We start from the raw sequence: 18,050 nt of genomic DNA on the forward strand, positions 1-18,050 counted from the left end.
TCATCATGAGTGCTTTCACTGTGTGAACAAGCCCTACAAATCTTGTCTAACATGAAAATGTTATACAATATATCCAGAAGGTGTTGTGATAGTTTTTGTTTTATGTTTGTAATGTTTTTCCAAACAAAGTTGTGGGCATTACAATTTTGGCACACTATTCAGGGGATTAGGGTTGACACCAGCACTCATAATTTTGCTCCTCTACTGCTGGTATTCCGGACTACGCGCTCTAAAATCAGGTCTACTGGAATTTGATTCATGTGCTAATGAGTTGCATTCCCATGGATTTCTCTCTCCTGCACCACAGATATCACCCCCCCACCCAAAGTCTGCTCCTCAGCTTTTTGACTCTTTTAATTTTTCTCACCCTTTATTCTTTTTATAGTAGCTCTGCCCTTGTTTGCCACAGCAAGGTAGCAATGTTGCCCTCTGAGAAATTGTTGATTTGCATCTTTTTAAAATCTGATGTATGTATTTAAATGAACATAAAGAGAGTAGATCAATAACTATTTGAGATAAACATGATCTGGGTGACTTGTTCCTTGGCTTGTTGTTGACATAATCCAGATAAGAAAAAAGTTAAATATCTTTCCTTTGCTGCCTGCTGCATATTAAGACATTTTCCTTAATCACGTAATAATCATACAAAATAGTTTTTTTTCTCAGAGAGTATCAGATTTGTATTGTTTTAAAGCTAGAACTCAATAATTTGACAACTTGAAATACTTTTTAGTGGCGTCCTCAGTCTAACTCAACACAGCAGTGAATCTCGCTTTTTGCCTGGATCTACATGAATATTAAGCAAAATATTTCCTTAATAGAACCAGACTTCCTCGTTGTCTGTAGGCATAAGAAAAATGATATGATTACTAGATTTAAATAGTTGTCATATGAACAGGCAGATATGTAGATGAATACAGTTGCAAACTATTAAATATAAACATGTTTTTGCCAGAACAGTTTCTCCAAGATTTACGTAAACTTTGAGAGCAATGGCGCTGAAGAGTGGTGTATGAGTTTAAAAATTTCAGTGAAAGCAAGCTTCAATATTCATTTAGAAATCAATATTGAACTCCTATTTCTACACTTCCTAGACACACCTATTAGTATGTCAGCTGTTCATTCACACTGTGGTTCTCCAGTTCCACCTCGTCTGAAAGGTACTCTACTGGAATGAGATCTTATGATAGTGGGTGCCAGTAGAGTGAACTACTCTCATGAACTATGTTAAGTAATTGAGCTGTGGACAATGTGTGTAGATTTTGTTTTATTCCTGAAAGAAAGTTTTGTGCATCTCTAAATAAAGCCTGCAGAGCAAAATAGTCCTGGCCAATCTGTTTTATTCTTTGAGCATTTAATCTTTTCTTCTGGTTAACAGCTAATTCAGAGTAAACATGACAGAATTAACTTTCTTGCAACACCGAGTCTCATTGGATATTTTGGCCCGTGGATATAAAAGCTCGGATCATTTTAGCTGAAGTTTCCATCACAAGCTAACCCCACTGGCTATTCTTTGAAATTACTCTGTTGCGGATGTTTTTGTTTCATTGGAGTTATTAGAAAGCACATGTGAAATGGGGCACAGTTATTGTCTTAGTTAAAAGTGGTGCAACAGCAATCAAATATAAAAACATTTTGGCGCTTGAAGTTCTTTGAACTTGATTTCCAGCAGTGCTGTTAACAACAGGCTTTTATTTGGGAGAATATTGATCCATGAATTGCTATGTGGAATGTCATCAGAATTGCCTCAATCTCAAATTCCTTTGTTGATTCTTGTATTAATTCTACTTGGTTTTGTTTCAATATGAAATGCTTTGAAACACTGAAACAAAGATTAAAATGGCATTTAAAAATCTGATCATCCACCTTTAAGTCCACTCCTGATCACACATCTAAGAACTGTGGAAAAAGGTTTATACATTTGCATTTCAGGCTACACAATCATAATTGGGTTGTAAATTAATCCTCAGCATACAAAAGGAGGTGAAACAAGCCAGAAGGAAGACAAATAGGGTAATTTAGTGAAAATTACATTTTAAAATTCAACAGGATATTTATCAGCTGATAATTAATTTTAGAAGGGAATAGTGAGTTGCCCTATAGTTTGAGATTAATCACTTTCAAATTTAGCTTACTTGTGCTTGATGTGAGTGTTTCTAATAGGTTGGTGGAAATGTTGCTCACTGTGGTGAAGATGGTTTTCCAAAGTCCATAAATGTTTTGGAACTGATCCACATTTTCTTAAATCCCCCATTCCCAAACAATTTTATTATTTAGATTAAAATTTGAAGGGCATCATTGACCTGGAAAAGGTCTTTATCAGATCCTTGTTGTGAACTTTAGTGGTGGTCTTTTAAAAGATCCAGTTATTGCGGTACAGATGAGGGCCCTCAGTCGAGAGGAATGCCCTCTACAACACTTTTACATATTCAACTCTGATTTGACTCCTCCAGTGAAACTTCATTGTTCCGTAGAAACAACAAGATCCGAACAGCACTGTTAAAAGTCTGTGTCCTTATGTAGGATTACGTTACTGACCGAGGAAGATTCAGTTAATGAGCAATTTGCAGTTCGCACATGTTAGATGGACACAGTCTCTGAAAAGCATGATGGTACATCCTCTACTGGGCCATGTAGAACACATCTTCAGTATAATCTCCTGATCTTACCAGTAGCACCATTAAATCCACATCATTTTTTTCCTCATGTCAAAGAATAACGATTTCTTCCACTTTTTAGCGTCTAATGTTGTGCGCTGCAAAGTAGAGTCTACCATTTGAATTATTTCTCGCAATACCTTCGGAGCGTTTTAAAACTATTTGAAACGACTGTCTTGTTGCATTCAATGTCAGGAGAGTTGAAACCTTGTGAGAGGCTTTGTCTGTAGAACTTAACAATCTTGACAGGTTCAAGGACAAGAAGCCTTTGTGCCTATGCCATCAGAGGGCTATGACAGTGAGAATACCATAAAAGAAATAATATGAAAGTCTGATTTATATACAGATTTAGCATTTTTAAAGCTATCATCTTAAATTTTTTTTATCAGCTGTTGAAGAAATGGTTGGAGTCCACCAACTCAAATAATCACAAAAATGCTCATATGATTGGCAATTTTTGGCCTGGTCAGGATTGGATGCAAAGTAAAGACAGTGGTAAAACTACTCATTGATCAAACTCTACCTCATACCAGGGTTGGACTGGGAAAAAATAGACCAGAGTATTTTGACCTGACAACGTTATTCTACTAAACTATTTTAAAAAGAGTAAAAGAGCTTAAATCAGATATTGAAGGTATGTTGCCTGATTTGAATAGTGTAACAGCCTTTGGATCTAGAAAATGTGCAACTTAAAGGACACGATCTCTCAAGCAAAACATTTTGTCCTATCAAATTCACTATTCTGTCTTAAATTTAAATTGGCATAACAAGCCAATTGTGTGTATCTGTTTCAATGCATATTTTGTCAGTATACTGAAAAAAAAAAGATAATCCTCTCTCAGTTTTTTTTGACAATGCTTCAGTTTTCATTCCCTTTCACTGTTGGATAAGAGGTAAAAATCTTTAGGAATGGAAAGAAAACATAAAAGCAACTCCCAGAACAGTATAACAACAGGGTTAGTATCGACTGTTTTACTTATTCTGACTCCAGCAGTGCCTTAGTGTGAGAAATTGAGGTACTCTGCTTGGGAATTGCCCCAGGGCAGGTTGCATCTCTGGTTTACAGTAAACAGGCTTAGCTTGATACTTGGCTTTGAATGTAAGACCAACCACATTGCTACCTATTTTCTTTTTTTGTACTTGTGCCAAAACAAGATGACATAATTATTAGGACTTGTAACTTTTTTATGAGGCACACCTCTTGACTTGTTAGGAGTTGTTGAGTGAGTCATTCGCATGTGGACCGATTCGAGCTAGTAATATTTTATCTGCTTTTTGTACACTAACATCCGAACTTCCAACCGAATGCAGTAAAGCCACTAAAACACTCTTTAATGGACCCTTTCAATTTGGCACACAGGCAGGAACAAACTCTTTAGTTCATGGTGTTCCAAATATGCAAATGCAGAAATGCACTGACACTTTCACAGGGTTCCCCCTTTCAGGAGCCTGTGTCAGACAGCAGTGATGCTGCTGCACTCACAAGCTGATGCAGGGTTCAACTTCTATCCTTGTTGTCTCAGGAGTTACTTGGGTACTTACCTAAGTAATACGTCTCCATATGGGCCACGAGCTCTTAACCATGATGTCACTTGATCAAAGGTTTAAAATTCAGTTAATATAAAAGAGTCACTTTGTATTTGGGTCTATTTGAAAATGGCCACAACATTAAGTACTGGTTGTTTGCTGTGGACTCAGACTTCAGATTTATTATGGCTATTCTATGAAACCTGAATCATTAGCAGTAGGGGGTCACCACCATGTTAGTTAACACATTTTTTTCTCTGACTACATGCATTGTTCTCTTGGAGTTTCCTTTCTGTGCTGTGTAGATCATTTAGGACTGAATATGTCCATAGTCCTTTTTTAATCAGACTTATGTCATTGCTGTCTGGAAAAAATCTTACTGCTACTTAATGATGAAGAAACTGAAAGACAAGGTTATTGGTGCAGGAGATTAAAACATTATCTTGACACAATTTAAAATAATTAAATTCTCCCCTTTTCATCCAGGCAAACATAGTCAGAAAGATTACTTTTTATCCTTTGCTTATTCTGCCTGCAGGTGAAACCCAACTTTTGTCTTGGATAAATGACACAAAAATTTCCATTTAGACATCGAGAAAGTGTGCGTTTGAACATTTGGTAGGGATAGTGAGAGATATTCAATAGAAAAGTCAGAGTGATGGGTGCACACAAGTCCAGTCCTGTTGGATCCCAAAAACAAGGAATTTGACTTAAAGGTGCCAAGTATTGAGGAAAACAATACTACATAAAAAGTAGGTCCCTGTGATAACTTATGGCTAATGAAAACAGAGTTTTACAAATACTGGATAAAACATGAGGATAAATTATTTTTTCAATTTAAAGTTTCAGTTAATGTGCAAAAATATGTTTTACCCAGAGAAAAGCCTCACCTTCCCTCTCAACTTTGTGAAGGATTTTTATCTCATTACTTTTTAGACTGCAAAGGTGTGTGTTGTATTTGATACTATTAAAAAAGGAAGGTATGTAACAATATCCAGGAAGCGGCTTAGGGGATGCCTTCTTCTTAGAAAATATGCACTGCAGAAACCACAGGATTGGAAAATGATCAAATTATATGAGAGCAAATTGAACTAGTGTACATGGAGGATTTATTAAAGGGACAGTTTTGTATGCCATTTTGTTAAAAATATCTCCTCTCTTCTTTGGCTTTTTCAAACTTTGCTAATAAAAGGAACTATTTCTATGCAAATTGCAATGTTGAGACAAAACAGATAGAATATGCTGGCCATTTTAAAAACTCTATTAAAATATCACTTCAGGTCTTCAAGATGATCCCATAAACTAATTACCAGCGTAGCTCAGACCAGACTGTAATGTTTCTCTTGTTTGCTTCTTTGCAAAAGTGAAGAACAGTATGTCGGTTCTGGAAAGAGTGACGAGATCCTGTCATAGCTCCAGTGTGCGATGGGAGGAAGCCTATCTTTGAATCTTTTCTGTGCTGGAACTGATTTAGCTCCTGAATAACACTCTTTGTCACTCCACAACTGCAAGGGACATATTTCCATGGTGATTGACTGTGTTGTTTTGTAATCCATGTTAATGAGAGGTCTTAAATTATTTGCCACAACTATTTTCTCTATAGTCACTGTAAAAGCTCTACATTTCCTTACATGAGTTTAATATTTACAAAAGACAGAAGAAGTAGTGGTTAAATGAAATGTGCGTGAGTGAAATACCAAACCTTTGACTGAGGAATCTGTTGTCATAGCGTGTTATGTATGTGCGTGCAAGGCCAGCTCCTTTTCAGGAGGCAGCTCTCTACATGTCACTCCACTAATCACAGTGTTCCAGCACAGGAAGCATTTAAACCCCGACTGAGTGAACGTTGATGAGCCACACACACAAACCGATACACACCTAAAGCACACTGAGAAAACCATTCATTACAAACAATGAAGGAGTGATTCTGCATAAAACTAAGCAGTAATCATTTAAAAATCTGTGTGCTTGTTAAATTGGATTGCCAGGGGAGAATGATCAGGGTTAAGGAGGACGAATCGGAGTAGTAGTTCAGAAATGATGAACATTTAGTAAAATGAGGACAAGGAGACCCTAAAAATAATTATACGTCATGCTTTACATGCTGATGTAAGTTTTAATATGTTTTTGTTGAACTGTGTTTATGTTTTGGAATATGAACTATGTTCATTTACTTCAAACCTGTCGGGTCTGTCAACACTGCAGATGTGCTATGCCACTGTTTCTTTTTATTATACTGGAAACGCAGGTTTGCTAAGCTTGTGTTTGAATTGTCAGAGAGCTGTTTGGGCAAATTCCAGGCATGCACGGTTAGCATTTTTTCTAAGAACGTAGAGATCTGAAATACAAATAAGCTGCATGTTGGAGCACTGACAGTTTTGGAAGAGGCTAAGGAAGGAGTGTTGTTTAAAGTGAAGTCTGGCTTTAAACAGCAAAGTCCTTTTGACATGTCTCTAATGCTTGCGTAGCAGCTTTTATTTGTCAAGACATTTTTCCATTGAAACCAAATTTCTCTCCAACTTTGTTGTTAGCTTCCATAGATATGAAAACCAGCCAATCGACCAGACATTGAAATTTCTAATTTTTTATCTTGATTATCTAAGATCAAGTTTCAAAATATCAGATAATCAGAAACAGATTTTAATCTTATTTATTTTAAACATCAAAACCAAAAAATAGAAAAACCAATTGAGAAATAGATTGGACAAAATTGGCATCCATTGGAGAGTGCTAAGGCCAAAATGAATGCTGGCTAAAAGAAACAAGAAGATTTCATACAGAACATTTTGATGACCCCAAAGACATTTGAAAATAAATTATATGGACTAATGAGACAAGACTGGAACTTCCTGGAACTTGTGGTTCCAGATGTATCTAATGTACAACTAACACTGCATTTGAGAAAAAGAAAATCCATCACATGTAGTCAGACATGGTGGAGGTAGTGTGATGATTTGGACTTCTCTACTGGTTCAGCATTAGATGACATGCCACGATTGATAGAACAATGGATTCTGCTAGCCACCTGCAAAGTCCCAGCCATAAATTTCTCTGTTTTTTACATATTCAGATACATTTACTTGTTGATGTTTTAGGTTAAGCTTTTCTCACCTTTTTTTTTGTTCTCCCAATTTTTGTCATTATTACTTTACTTGTCTTTAGTAAGCTTTAATTTAAGAGAGAAAAAAATACCCTTTTGTTATTTGTTTCTATTGTAGGAAATATTTGAGGCCCAGGAAACTGGGACAGAAATACCACATGACAAAGGTTTGGAGGAGGGGCAGCTCTGTTGCATAGTTTGGATGCACAAAAGACACATGCCACTCATTTGTTTTACAAGCATGCCCTTATGTACTGGTTTGGACATTATTGTGTGTCATTATGTAACAGTTTCCATGTTGTCGGTTCACTGAGTCATTTGTACTGAAACATATATTAACATTTTCACATTCAGTGTCTTGAAATGTTATCGATTTGTTCCAAAGCAAATTCTGTTTGAAAAAGGGTTGTGTGCATTTGACAAAAAAATTTTGCCAACCATTTTTGTGAAACAGCTCTTGTTCATTCAGCTTAGATGGAGAGTGTCTGTGAACAGCAACTTTCAAGTCTTGATTTTCAACTGTATCTAGATCTGGACTTTAATTAGACCATTCCACCTATGACTAAACTTTGATTCATAGCTCTGGCTGCATGTTCAGGGTTGTTATGCTGTTGTTGTTGCTTCCAAAGGCTCTGCATTATTTTCAGTGAGGGAGAATAAAGAGGATCACAAATTCACACCACACTCTTTAGTACTATTTCAAAGTAATTTTGAAAACCATGTACCATTTTTCTTACATTTCACAAGATGCATAATAATTTGTGATGCATAGTGAGAAAATGCAAAAATATCAAAACATTCAAAATGTTTTTGAGGTAATATAATTAAGCTAATTTAATTTCCCTTTAAATAAGGTGAATAATGCTAAACAGCCCGTTAAGATAAATCCCTTTATGTACATGTAGAGCAGGAACCCCAGGTGAAATGACTCAAGATTTATTTTGATGCCTTGTGTGAAGAGTTGTACTCAAAGATGCCTATTGCATCTGAATAAGCAAGGCCATGGTATTACCAGCTGTTAAGAGGGCCTGAGTTCCTGTGGTGTCATTTAATGACTCTTAGATGTGTTTTAAATTTCTGAAACATTATATTGATGTTTACAAAAGATTTACATTTAGACAATCGAGACATATTTTCAAGGACAAAAAAACTTGTGGTGTACCGATTCAGGTATGCTGTTTTATTTCATATGCACTCATATTCAGTAAATAAGAATTTATGTCCTGATGAGTTTCAATGTGCATCTAGATTGGAAACTAAGCTTTAAAGTTCTTTTTGCAGAGTTTATACAAACCGCGCTTCATTAGACATGAACTAGGTCTGTGTGATGCGCTGAAAAAGGTCTTAAATGAAGTGTGTAATTATGTCCAGACTTTCCTTTAGCGGTTACAGGGAGTTTAGTCTGAGTTGCAGAAAAGGCCGGAAATAGTTTTCATCTGGATTTGCAGGTCTAAATTTATAACATTTCAAATGATGCTGCATTTTTACCATGAAAAATGTAAGACCTTACATGGGAAAGTGTAGATATGAATTTCTATATTTATAAATGCCTTTGTTCTAAATTTCCTCACTAATCTTACAGTTCACACATTAATCATATTTATCTTGTCTGACGCAGCATATTAGGCAGTGTAAGGCATCTAATGAAATTTTGCCAGCACATTGTCAGTGAGGTATAGACAAGAGTTCACTTTAATTTGAAAATCAGGCCTTTATTTTGAAGGGGACAATAACAGCCTTGAGTGTGCACAAAAGTTGACTCTCCTTCAAAAGAGAAACTAAGTCAGAATGGAGAGCTTTTAACTGTATATACTTCTAAGTAAAGAATGTACCACTGCTATAGCAGTGTGCACATTACCAATGTTGCAATCGATTGTTTGGAAGGCAATAGTTCAGTTATTTCCAGTTGTCGTGAATAAACACTTTGCATGCCAATAACAGCGTCAGTCTATTGATGGAGTCTCATTGTGGACAGATGAAATGTACTAAAAATGCAGCATGTCACAGTTGTAAGCTATTATAAAGTAGAAGAGCAATTCAAATGTTGTGCAGCCCTACTCTGGACAGCCCTACCTAGGCTTTTATTTCAAAATTTTAAGGTAAAGTGGCTCTGTTAGTGGATAACACCCAGCTGTTATCACCAATTACAGCTTAAATTATTATTATTAGAGAAAATACACAGTGTGTGGGTGGATACTCAATTTATACACTGGTTTGTCCTGTTTGTTCAGTTTAAGATTGCCCAGCAAGGGGCTACAGCCTTGATACACAAATTTTTAAATATAATTTGACAGCAGTTTTTCCTACAAGATAAATATTTACAACAAGATGATACAAGGTTTTTTTGTATGCCATGTGATTAATGAAACATACTTGGAAATAGAAAATGTAATGCACAGATCTGTATTTGCCATTGAGATTCAACTATTGATTTATGACTTGAGCAATGCAGAAGAACAAAAAATCCTAATTTACTAATGTCTTCATTTGATTTAACAAATTATGTTGTACAAGTTGCAGTTGTAAAAGTAACTGATCTACCTGGTTGTCCAATTTGAATGCTTCATATTGTATTGTCTGATATTATGTCTCTTGGGGGACCTTTACGTAAAACCACAGATATAAATTGTTTGAAAAGCTCGAAAAGAGATGCTGATTAAAACAAAATTGTTTTTATAGAGATAAAAAGCCAGACGTAATTGTAAATAACATTTAGAAAAAATATTAAGAGGAACAAAAAACTTGATTTGTACCCATACCATTCAGTCTCTGTCTGAAAGTTTTTCCCAATGTTCCATCTATCCATAAAATGTTGCATGGAAATTAAAGCACAAAAAGTGTTGGGCTCAGTACAACCAGATGACTTTGCCCTCTTGTCAAGGGGACTGTAAGACTCATTGCATTTAAATCACTGGGAATAAGCCGAGTTAAAATGGCCTTTCATGATTTGCGGAGGGATCTAGGAAATCAAGAGAAAGAATGACACAGAGAGCATAAGGCATGCCTGTACTTCCTTTACACTCGTTTTTTTAAACGCCATCCAAGCATCCCCCCCGCTGTGCAGTCTTAGTCCCGGTCATTGTCGCGGGATTTGAGAGCTTCTCTGCCAAGTGAGAGGCTTTGGCGACATATGTCACTTCAGTGAGTCTCCTGTCGCTTCTTTAGTAGCCTGAGTAGAATGGTGGGGAGTGAGGCGTGTCTGTGCAGCAGGAGAGGAGCAGTGTGAGGTGAAAGAGGAAAGACAAGTCAGAGATGTTTGTTCAAACAGAGAGAGAGAGAGAGAGAGAGAGAGAGAGTGAAAGAGTTGCTTGAGTGAACTACTCGTTGTTTTTTTACTCTTATATGAACATATTTGCCTTGGGCCCCTGGCAAAGGTGGAAGATGTAAAATGACTCAAGAACTGTGAGTATTGGTTACTTTAGGAAAACTTGGATTTTTCTGTTGAAAAGATGTTTCCTCCCTGTGAACTTGAGCAGATTAACATGTAAGACTATGACTGGTTGAATTTGGAATGTGTGCTGAAGTTGCGTCTGTCCTCAACTGAGACTTGTTATCGGAGGGAAGAAAGGAGGTGTGGGGTTCACTGTGTACAGCATGTGTTTGCCTGGATTAGTCGTGTAGTACTGACACTCTTCATGCCTTTGGCCGACTAATGGCTTAGGTAATACAATCCCTGTGGATTTGTGACTGTGATCTGCCATGTGTTCAGGTAATAGATCCCTTAGCTCCAAAAACAAATGCTTTATGTGTTTACATAGGCACCCCACGCTGCTCTGCACTCCAAGGATTTCTTCTTTTTAAATGAATGGTGTTGGGTTTGTATGGCTTAACTTTGAAGAGGCTGCTTTGCAGGTCTAGTAATTTGCCTTCTTCACAATGTTCTTTGGGTGTGCAACAGTAAATTAGGAGATTTACTGCCAGTGAATAAAACTGCCTTGGGTTGTTGTTGTGCTGTGAACATCAGCAGAAGACAACACTTTTCATGTCATTTAAGGGCTGTGGGGTTCCTACCTCACAAGGGCTTTGCAGACATTTGCTGGTCTGATCTTGTCTACTTGATTTGATCTAAATCGAAACTCACTGCTTCTATCATTTCTCTCATGCCTGTGCAGTACCTTCAAAGACTGTCAGAGGCAATGTCCAACCAAAATCTTTTACTTATGACCAAGATAAAATATTAGAGACTAGCATGGTAGCACTGCAAGTGTACACTGCAATGTAGACTTTAACTCTTTCTGGATTTCTAGAATGTTGCCAACATGCAGGTTGAAAAATCGAAAGTAAATAAAACAAAGTAACTTGCCTACACTCTGATCAGGTAGCTCTAGGCTCAGATCTTTCTTGCTCTCTTGTAGCCTGAATGAACCACAGATATTTTTCAACACATTTTAGAAGTTGCAGTTTTCCTTTACACTTACTTTTTTTAATATTCCTGTACATTTTCTGACTGTATATACTCACTTCATCGATGCTAAGAATAGCTCATTTTGAATTATGTCTCTCTTCTTAGGATCCAAATTTTACTGCAACATGGACACACTTACGTGTGCTCAAAAAAGTTTCAATTTTTTAACGTTCTTGGTCACCAGGCATATACACTCCACAAAATCTTTTAAATACTACAGCAACATTTTTTTTTTTTCTAATTTTACATTAGCTGAGGTGCCTAAAGTGCAACCCTTATGTGTCATTCAAGGATGAAACACATTTGGCTTGCCATCACAGCTGATTTATGCAAAATATAGACTTTTTAAGGACACAGATTATATTTGTTGTAAATTAAAATGTTGTTAAATTGGAAAATTCTATGTAGCATTAGCTTTTCACTACCATGTGTATTTTATCTTTATTTGAGTTTTGTAGTAAATAGGACAAAAACATCCAGTGACATTTAATCAGTGGCAGACTTGGACAAACACATTTATTAAATATATTTCTAAACAGAGCAAGCAATTTCAAAAAAAGACTGAGTCTTATCTTCTTTATGCTGAGAATGTGAAAACTGAGACTAAAAAAGGTACTGGGCCTCCAAAATTTAGAAAATCAAAGTTATTTTATTTTTAACATGACAAGCATGCAAGATCATTCTTTTGTTTCAAATGTACAATTATTTACAGATCATAATTTTTTTTTATGTTCAGTTTGCTGTGGAACAGATTACAATACAAAAACACCCCAAAAAACCCCCCAAAAAATTCACCTGCAAGTACATTCAACTTGACGATTTTGGCACAAGTCCAAAAATATTTTGACATCACAGATTAACAGGTATGGGTTTGAGTAAAAATATAGTTTTTGTTTTGACTAATGATTTTGACCAAGCTACCAATAAAATATAGCTGTTTGCAGAAAATGACAAATTATCAACCTCACAATAATGTGGGGTTTTCAGACCAACACAAATAACACTTTCTAAGTTCAATAATGTTTGATGACAGCTTTCATGCTTTTCCCAAGTCTTTCACATTTCTGTTGGATTCAGGTGATCACCTAATCCATACCTATCTAAGCAGAGAGAGGTGTGTTTGTTATGAAATTCAGTAGACAGTTGTATATTTCACGCATTAACCAATTTTGTCTGGGTCGCCTAATTGTTAAGAAAAAGGGAAGATTATGACATTGCTGTGAAATAAACACTGGACCGGATTAGTTTTTATTCTAAACCACAATAGATAATCCCAAACCCCCTAACGCAAATAATGCCAAATCTCTTAATTTGGTTTAATTGATACTAAATTAAAGAAGCTTACTCCCAAATCTAGTCCAAAACAATTGTGCTGTCTGTAGAGCTTGGGGTAGTTCACAGCCGTTCTGCAGCATTACACCGTATGACTGCCGGAGGTCCCTGCCTTTATTCTCCTGATAGTGGGATTAGCAGCAGGGTGAACCCATTTGGCACAGTCACCCCTGCCTCCACAGTCTCAGCACTTTGAGAACTAGGCTGTGAAACACTGACTGACTTAGTCCAATTTATAGACTGCCATCTTGAATCTAGTGATTGTAGCAGACGACAGCTAAGCCTTTGTGCCATTTGGGTTTACAGTAAGCATGTCATGGGGATGCCACCACCAGTCGGCTTAACAGTCCAAATAAATGGTTATCGCATGACAAGTTGTCTCCCGTGTTATTTTGTTTCAGATCAATTGACCTTCACAAAAATGTTCATCAAAATTGAACAGGCATTGTTTTTGGTCAGGTTATTAAAGTACCATTACACCAGTTTTACTTTATATTGAAATTGATCACATATTTATTCTAGTAGGTGTAAAAAATATTCAAGACATGTTAATTTCCACAGTTGAAAAATGTACACAGCAAACGACTAAAAGTTATGTCAGCCAATTTTAAAAATTGTAGCGGAATGATCCATCACTTTAGCATATCTGTTAAGCAAAAAGACATGTATTTGTAATAAATGCATAACACTAAAAGTGTTATCTTTTTGACTTGTACCAATATAAGAAAGGTTTTATAAATTTATGTTAAAGAAAGTCTTCTATTTTTATGGTTTTGTGAGAAAAGTTATCTAACCAAAATCATGAAGAATAGACTGGTCTGAGAAACATGGGGATTCTACATCAAAACAAGAATAGCTCTGAGGCAAAACAAATAAAGGAATAAAATTATAACCCTGAAAAAAAACCCAAAAGGAATCAACTAATGAAATTCAGAGTCCTTAATTTTTTATTTCTTGACTATGTTCACACACCAGGGTAATGCAAGAACTACTTCATCTCTGACTTCAAGTAAGCCTTAAACATGGAGATTATTATCACTATTGAGTAACGTCTCAACTTTAAAACACTCACCTGAAATCCAGGGTTCATTATTTCAGCTTAGATGAGAAAGCCTCATGTTTAGAGCAACAGCTTGACGCTCCATGTGACAGATTTCACTTTGATAACAAATGGTTTTGTGTTTTAAAGTTGAAACCTACAATCTCATCACATCCCAGGAAAACAAGTCTTGCACACATACACTGATACATCACATTGCTGAACACAGGATTTCTGCTTTCCAAATTTCTACCTTTGCAGGTCCACTGTGCCTTGCGAATTCCCACACATGTGGAGCTGATCCACACGTTTCCTGAGTTTCTTCATTAAGAATCATGAGGCCAGGCGACCTGCTACTCGTTCTGCTTTGGACCTTTACATCCAGAGCCAGAAGCCTTAATATTCCTTTCGAAGGTAGGACTGACACAAAGCTAACTGAAATAATATTTCGTAGTACTTGCTGGCAGTCCTATTATGTCAACGCTTCATTGAAATGGAAGATTTCTACAAAATGGCATTCCCCATTTGTTTACCTTTCCAGAGAAAGAATGTTAACTGCTTTTAAAAACTCTTAGCAAGCAATGGAAAGCTTAAGGTAAATTGTTTATGTGGCAAAAGTTGAAGGCTTGTTTTAAAGTGACAAGTACATGGCAATCAAGCATCGCTGTGCTATTTTAGGTCAGATTACACAGGGTTTTTCTCTCAGCGTCACATGAAGCAGAAAGAAACAGCTGAAAACAAACAAAAACAGCCAGACTAAACAAATGTGTGAGTTGCAATTTAATTCTCGTTGCTTTGATTTAACATTTCTCTTTTGTGTTTTTATTTTAAAGTGGAGCAACCTCCAACTATAACCAACCATACAGCAGGTCCCATTATTGCACTTCCTTTTGACAATACACTGACTATAAGATGTGAAGCCAGGGGTAACCCACCACCAGTGTAAGTAATAGCAGTTTGCACAGATTAGCTTAATCAGAGAAACCTTGGTTAGAACAGACTGATAGAATCTGGGTACATATTTTACTCCAACAGATACACATGGACAAAAGATGGGCAGGAGCTAAACCTTCCAAACATCCCAACAGTCAAAACAGACAACAGAAATGGGACATTCATGTTTCACAACAAGCACTTTGCCCAGTTCAGGGGTAAATACAGATGTTTTGCTTCCAATAAGCTGGGAACTGCCATGACGGAGGAGATTGAAATCGTACTTTCCAGTAAGTAAAGGTTACATACGAACATCAGAAAAATTACAAGTTGACACGGTCGTCATAAAATCATCTTTTTTTTTTCAATGTTTGTATTTTTTAGCTTCACCCAAGTTCCCAAAGGAAACATTTGATACCATTGTCGTTAAGGAGGGCTATCCAATTACTCTTCACTGTAACCCCCCAGAAGGTGTGGCCCCACGTCAGATCTATTGGATGACTCACGGTAAGCCTCATGCTCCTGTTTTACCTCATGTTGAAAATGAATTAATACTCACAATAATATTTTTATTTTAAGATTCAAGTTATTTCAATTTCTGTTTTGCTTCTGATGCAATATTGGTGTGCCTTGGACATCAAAAACATATATACCCCTGAAATTATTTTTCTCATTTAGTGAAGGTAATTTCACTTAACATTGAGGTTGGTGACAAAAAACCTCAATGTTTTTTTCACAATTTGAAATGGTTGACCGGGAGCAAATACTGTATAAGTGAAAAGAAAATCTGAGCAGTGTGTTATAAAATTGGATTCAGTTCCCTTTGCCAAGACTTTTTCAACCACTTTTTGCTGCAATTATAGCTGTGATTTTTATTTATTTTTTAAAAAAATGTTTCTACCAGCTCTGCACATTTAAAGACCAAACATTTTTAATACTTGTAAATTAGCTCAAACCCAATAAGACAGGACGGACAGTTTCTATGAACAGCAATTTTCAAGTCTTATCAAGCTTTTTCAGCTTAATCCTGTTTATGACTTTGGATTTGACTCTTTTGTGTTTGGTCATAATCAAATTCCTTTTTGGCTGTGTTGCTAAATGCATGCATTACAAGATGCTTACTCAGATACCATGTGTATAAAAGGGTTTTAGTTTGTATATTCATATTCACCACTTACTCCAAGGTTTGGAGTTGTAAATCACACTGTGAAAAAAAGTCTGCATATAGAAATTCAAGTTTGTGCATGTACACGAGTTTTATATTTGTAGAAAACAAAGGTTAAGGCATATAGGTGTGGAAAGAACAAATAAAATGAAGTTAGTTTGTATGAAATTAGTTGTTTCGGTTACAATTGTGTGATGAAACCTTAACTCTTTCAACTTTATCCTTCATCTTATTAAAAGCTATTCAGCCAATTTTGCGAATCTGGAGTGTTTAAACCTGGAGTGGCAAATAGCTGGAAGTATGCTGAGCATGCACAGTTTTGGGATATTATAAAATTCAAAGTCAGGCAGTCTGAGGAGCTAAAATTAGCAGTAATAAAAATGTTTAAATTCTGATTAGCCTTTTCGACTTTATACAGATGTTGGATCATTGAAATCTAACATCTTATTTACAAGAGAGTCATGTGGAGCTTATTAAAACCTTCTATCTTTTGAATCAGATGTGATCAGTTGATGAATGTGGACAAACATATTTTTCAGTTTCTGCAGTCAGTTCTGTGCCACACTTTAAACTGCAAATATTCTATAGTGTGTTGTATTCTGGGTCAAACTCAATGAGAGAGACTCTTGTGTCGTCATTGATTTTTGCTGCTCTGCTGTATTAGTGATGCACGTGTGTAATTCTTCCAGACTAGAGACATTATTTGCATGCATATGCCTTTCAAAACAGATGCAAAACATGTTTTTTTTTTTGTTGTTGTTTGTTTGTTTTTTTACCTTTCAATCCTGATGCACTGTGAACCTGTCTACATCTTGAAGGGATTTAATTTTATTTTATTAAATTATTATTATTATATTATAATTTTATTCAAAGTATTTGTGAACATTGTTGTAGAGACAGCAATTTGCAGTGAATGAAAATTACTGGAGCTGTGGTCCTTTAGAAACAAATGTTGTGGTCAGGCATTAGACAAGTGTTATAAACCTTTGCAATGAATCCTTTAGGCTTTAATAGCTGTCTAGTTAAAAATTCACAATAAGACAAATACTCTTTTTATTTTATAAGTTTTTTATGTAACAAAAACAAATCCCCACACCAATCACTCCAAAGATCTGATGTTAAAATCAAATGAAATGGTTGTGGTGGTTGTGCGGGGGTAAAACGCACAACTTATATATGGAGGCCTCTGGCCTTATTTTTGCCGTCACAAGTTTGAATCCCAACTTGATGACCTTTGCCACAACACACTTTCCTGTCTTACTGTTATAAAATAAAGGCTACTTTTGTCAGAATTTTTTTTCTTTTTTAAAGTAAACAAGCAAGCATGTAAAGGTTTGCAAATTTCCACAGAATTACTTTGCACATCAGTGTACAAACACAGTTGACACCACAAGTTTATACATACTGAATTGAATGACATGTAACCTCACACTCCTTCTCAATCTTACAAGGAAGCAATTTTGCATTATTTGTAATCAGACAACAAGACATGTCTCAAAAATAAAGAAGGTATTTGTCCTGTAATGCCTTTGTAAATTATAACCTGGATTTTTAATTTTGCCTTTGGAGTAATGGCTTCTTCCAGCCTTGTTCTTCTTTTAGTGTGGACAAAGACATTTAAATGGCATAATGGCTTGGCTAAAGTACCATTCAGTAAATGGTACTTTAGGATGGAAAAGAACTATGGACAACCTCAATGTTCTTCTTGACATCTTGACTGAGTTGTTTTGATTTTCCATGATACCACATAGGAATGCTGTGTGGAACGATGATTTAACTTACAGCTTACAAAATGGCAAAACAAGAAACTTAAAGGACTCGTAAAGCACCTGCAATTATAGAGATATCCTTGGTATGTCTTTGCTGTCTCTTGCTGCTTGCACTCAGATATT

At 36.0% G+C, this 18,050-nt stretch overlaps 1 protein-coding gene across 8 annotated transcripts in view; it reads left to right on the plus strand.

Moving 5' to 3' along the window:
- LOC122834664 (neural cell adhesion molecule L1-like protein) overlaps nt 1-18,050 on the plus strand; it is a 61,584-nt gene that overhangs the window by 9,395 nt on the left and 34,139 nt on the right. For 2 of the 8 annotated variants that reach the window (XM_044123319.1, XM_044123371.1), the window contains exons 1-5: nt 10,465-10,686; nt 14,322-14,474; nt 14,894-15,002; nt 15,096-15,283; nt 15,378-15,500. In XM_044123319.1, coding sequence (XP_043979254.1) covers nt 14,396-14,474; nt 14,894-15,002; nt 15,096-15,283; nt 15,378-15,500 — 499 coding nt within the window. In that variant the 5' untranslated portion in view covers nt 10,465-10,686; nt 14,322-14,395. Of the gene's footprint in view, nt 1-10,463; nt 10,687-14,321; nt 14,475-14,893; nt 15,003-15,095; nt 15,284-15,377; nt 15,501-18,050 lie in introns of those variants that run through there. The other 6 variants (XM_044123356.1, XM_044123325.1, XM_044123342.1 and 3 more) reach the window with 5 other exon arrangements.

This window comes from Gambusia affinis, linkage group LG01 (assembly GCF_019740435.1).
Source record: "Gambusia affinis linkage group LG01, SWU_Gaff_1.0, whole genome shotgun sequence".
In the NCBI taxonomy this organism is placed as follows: Eukaryota; Metazoa; Chordata; class Actinopteri; order Cyprinodontiformes; family Poeciliidae; genus Gambusia; species Gambusia affinis.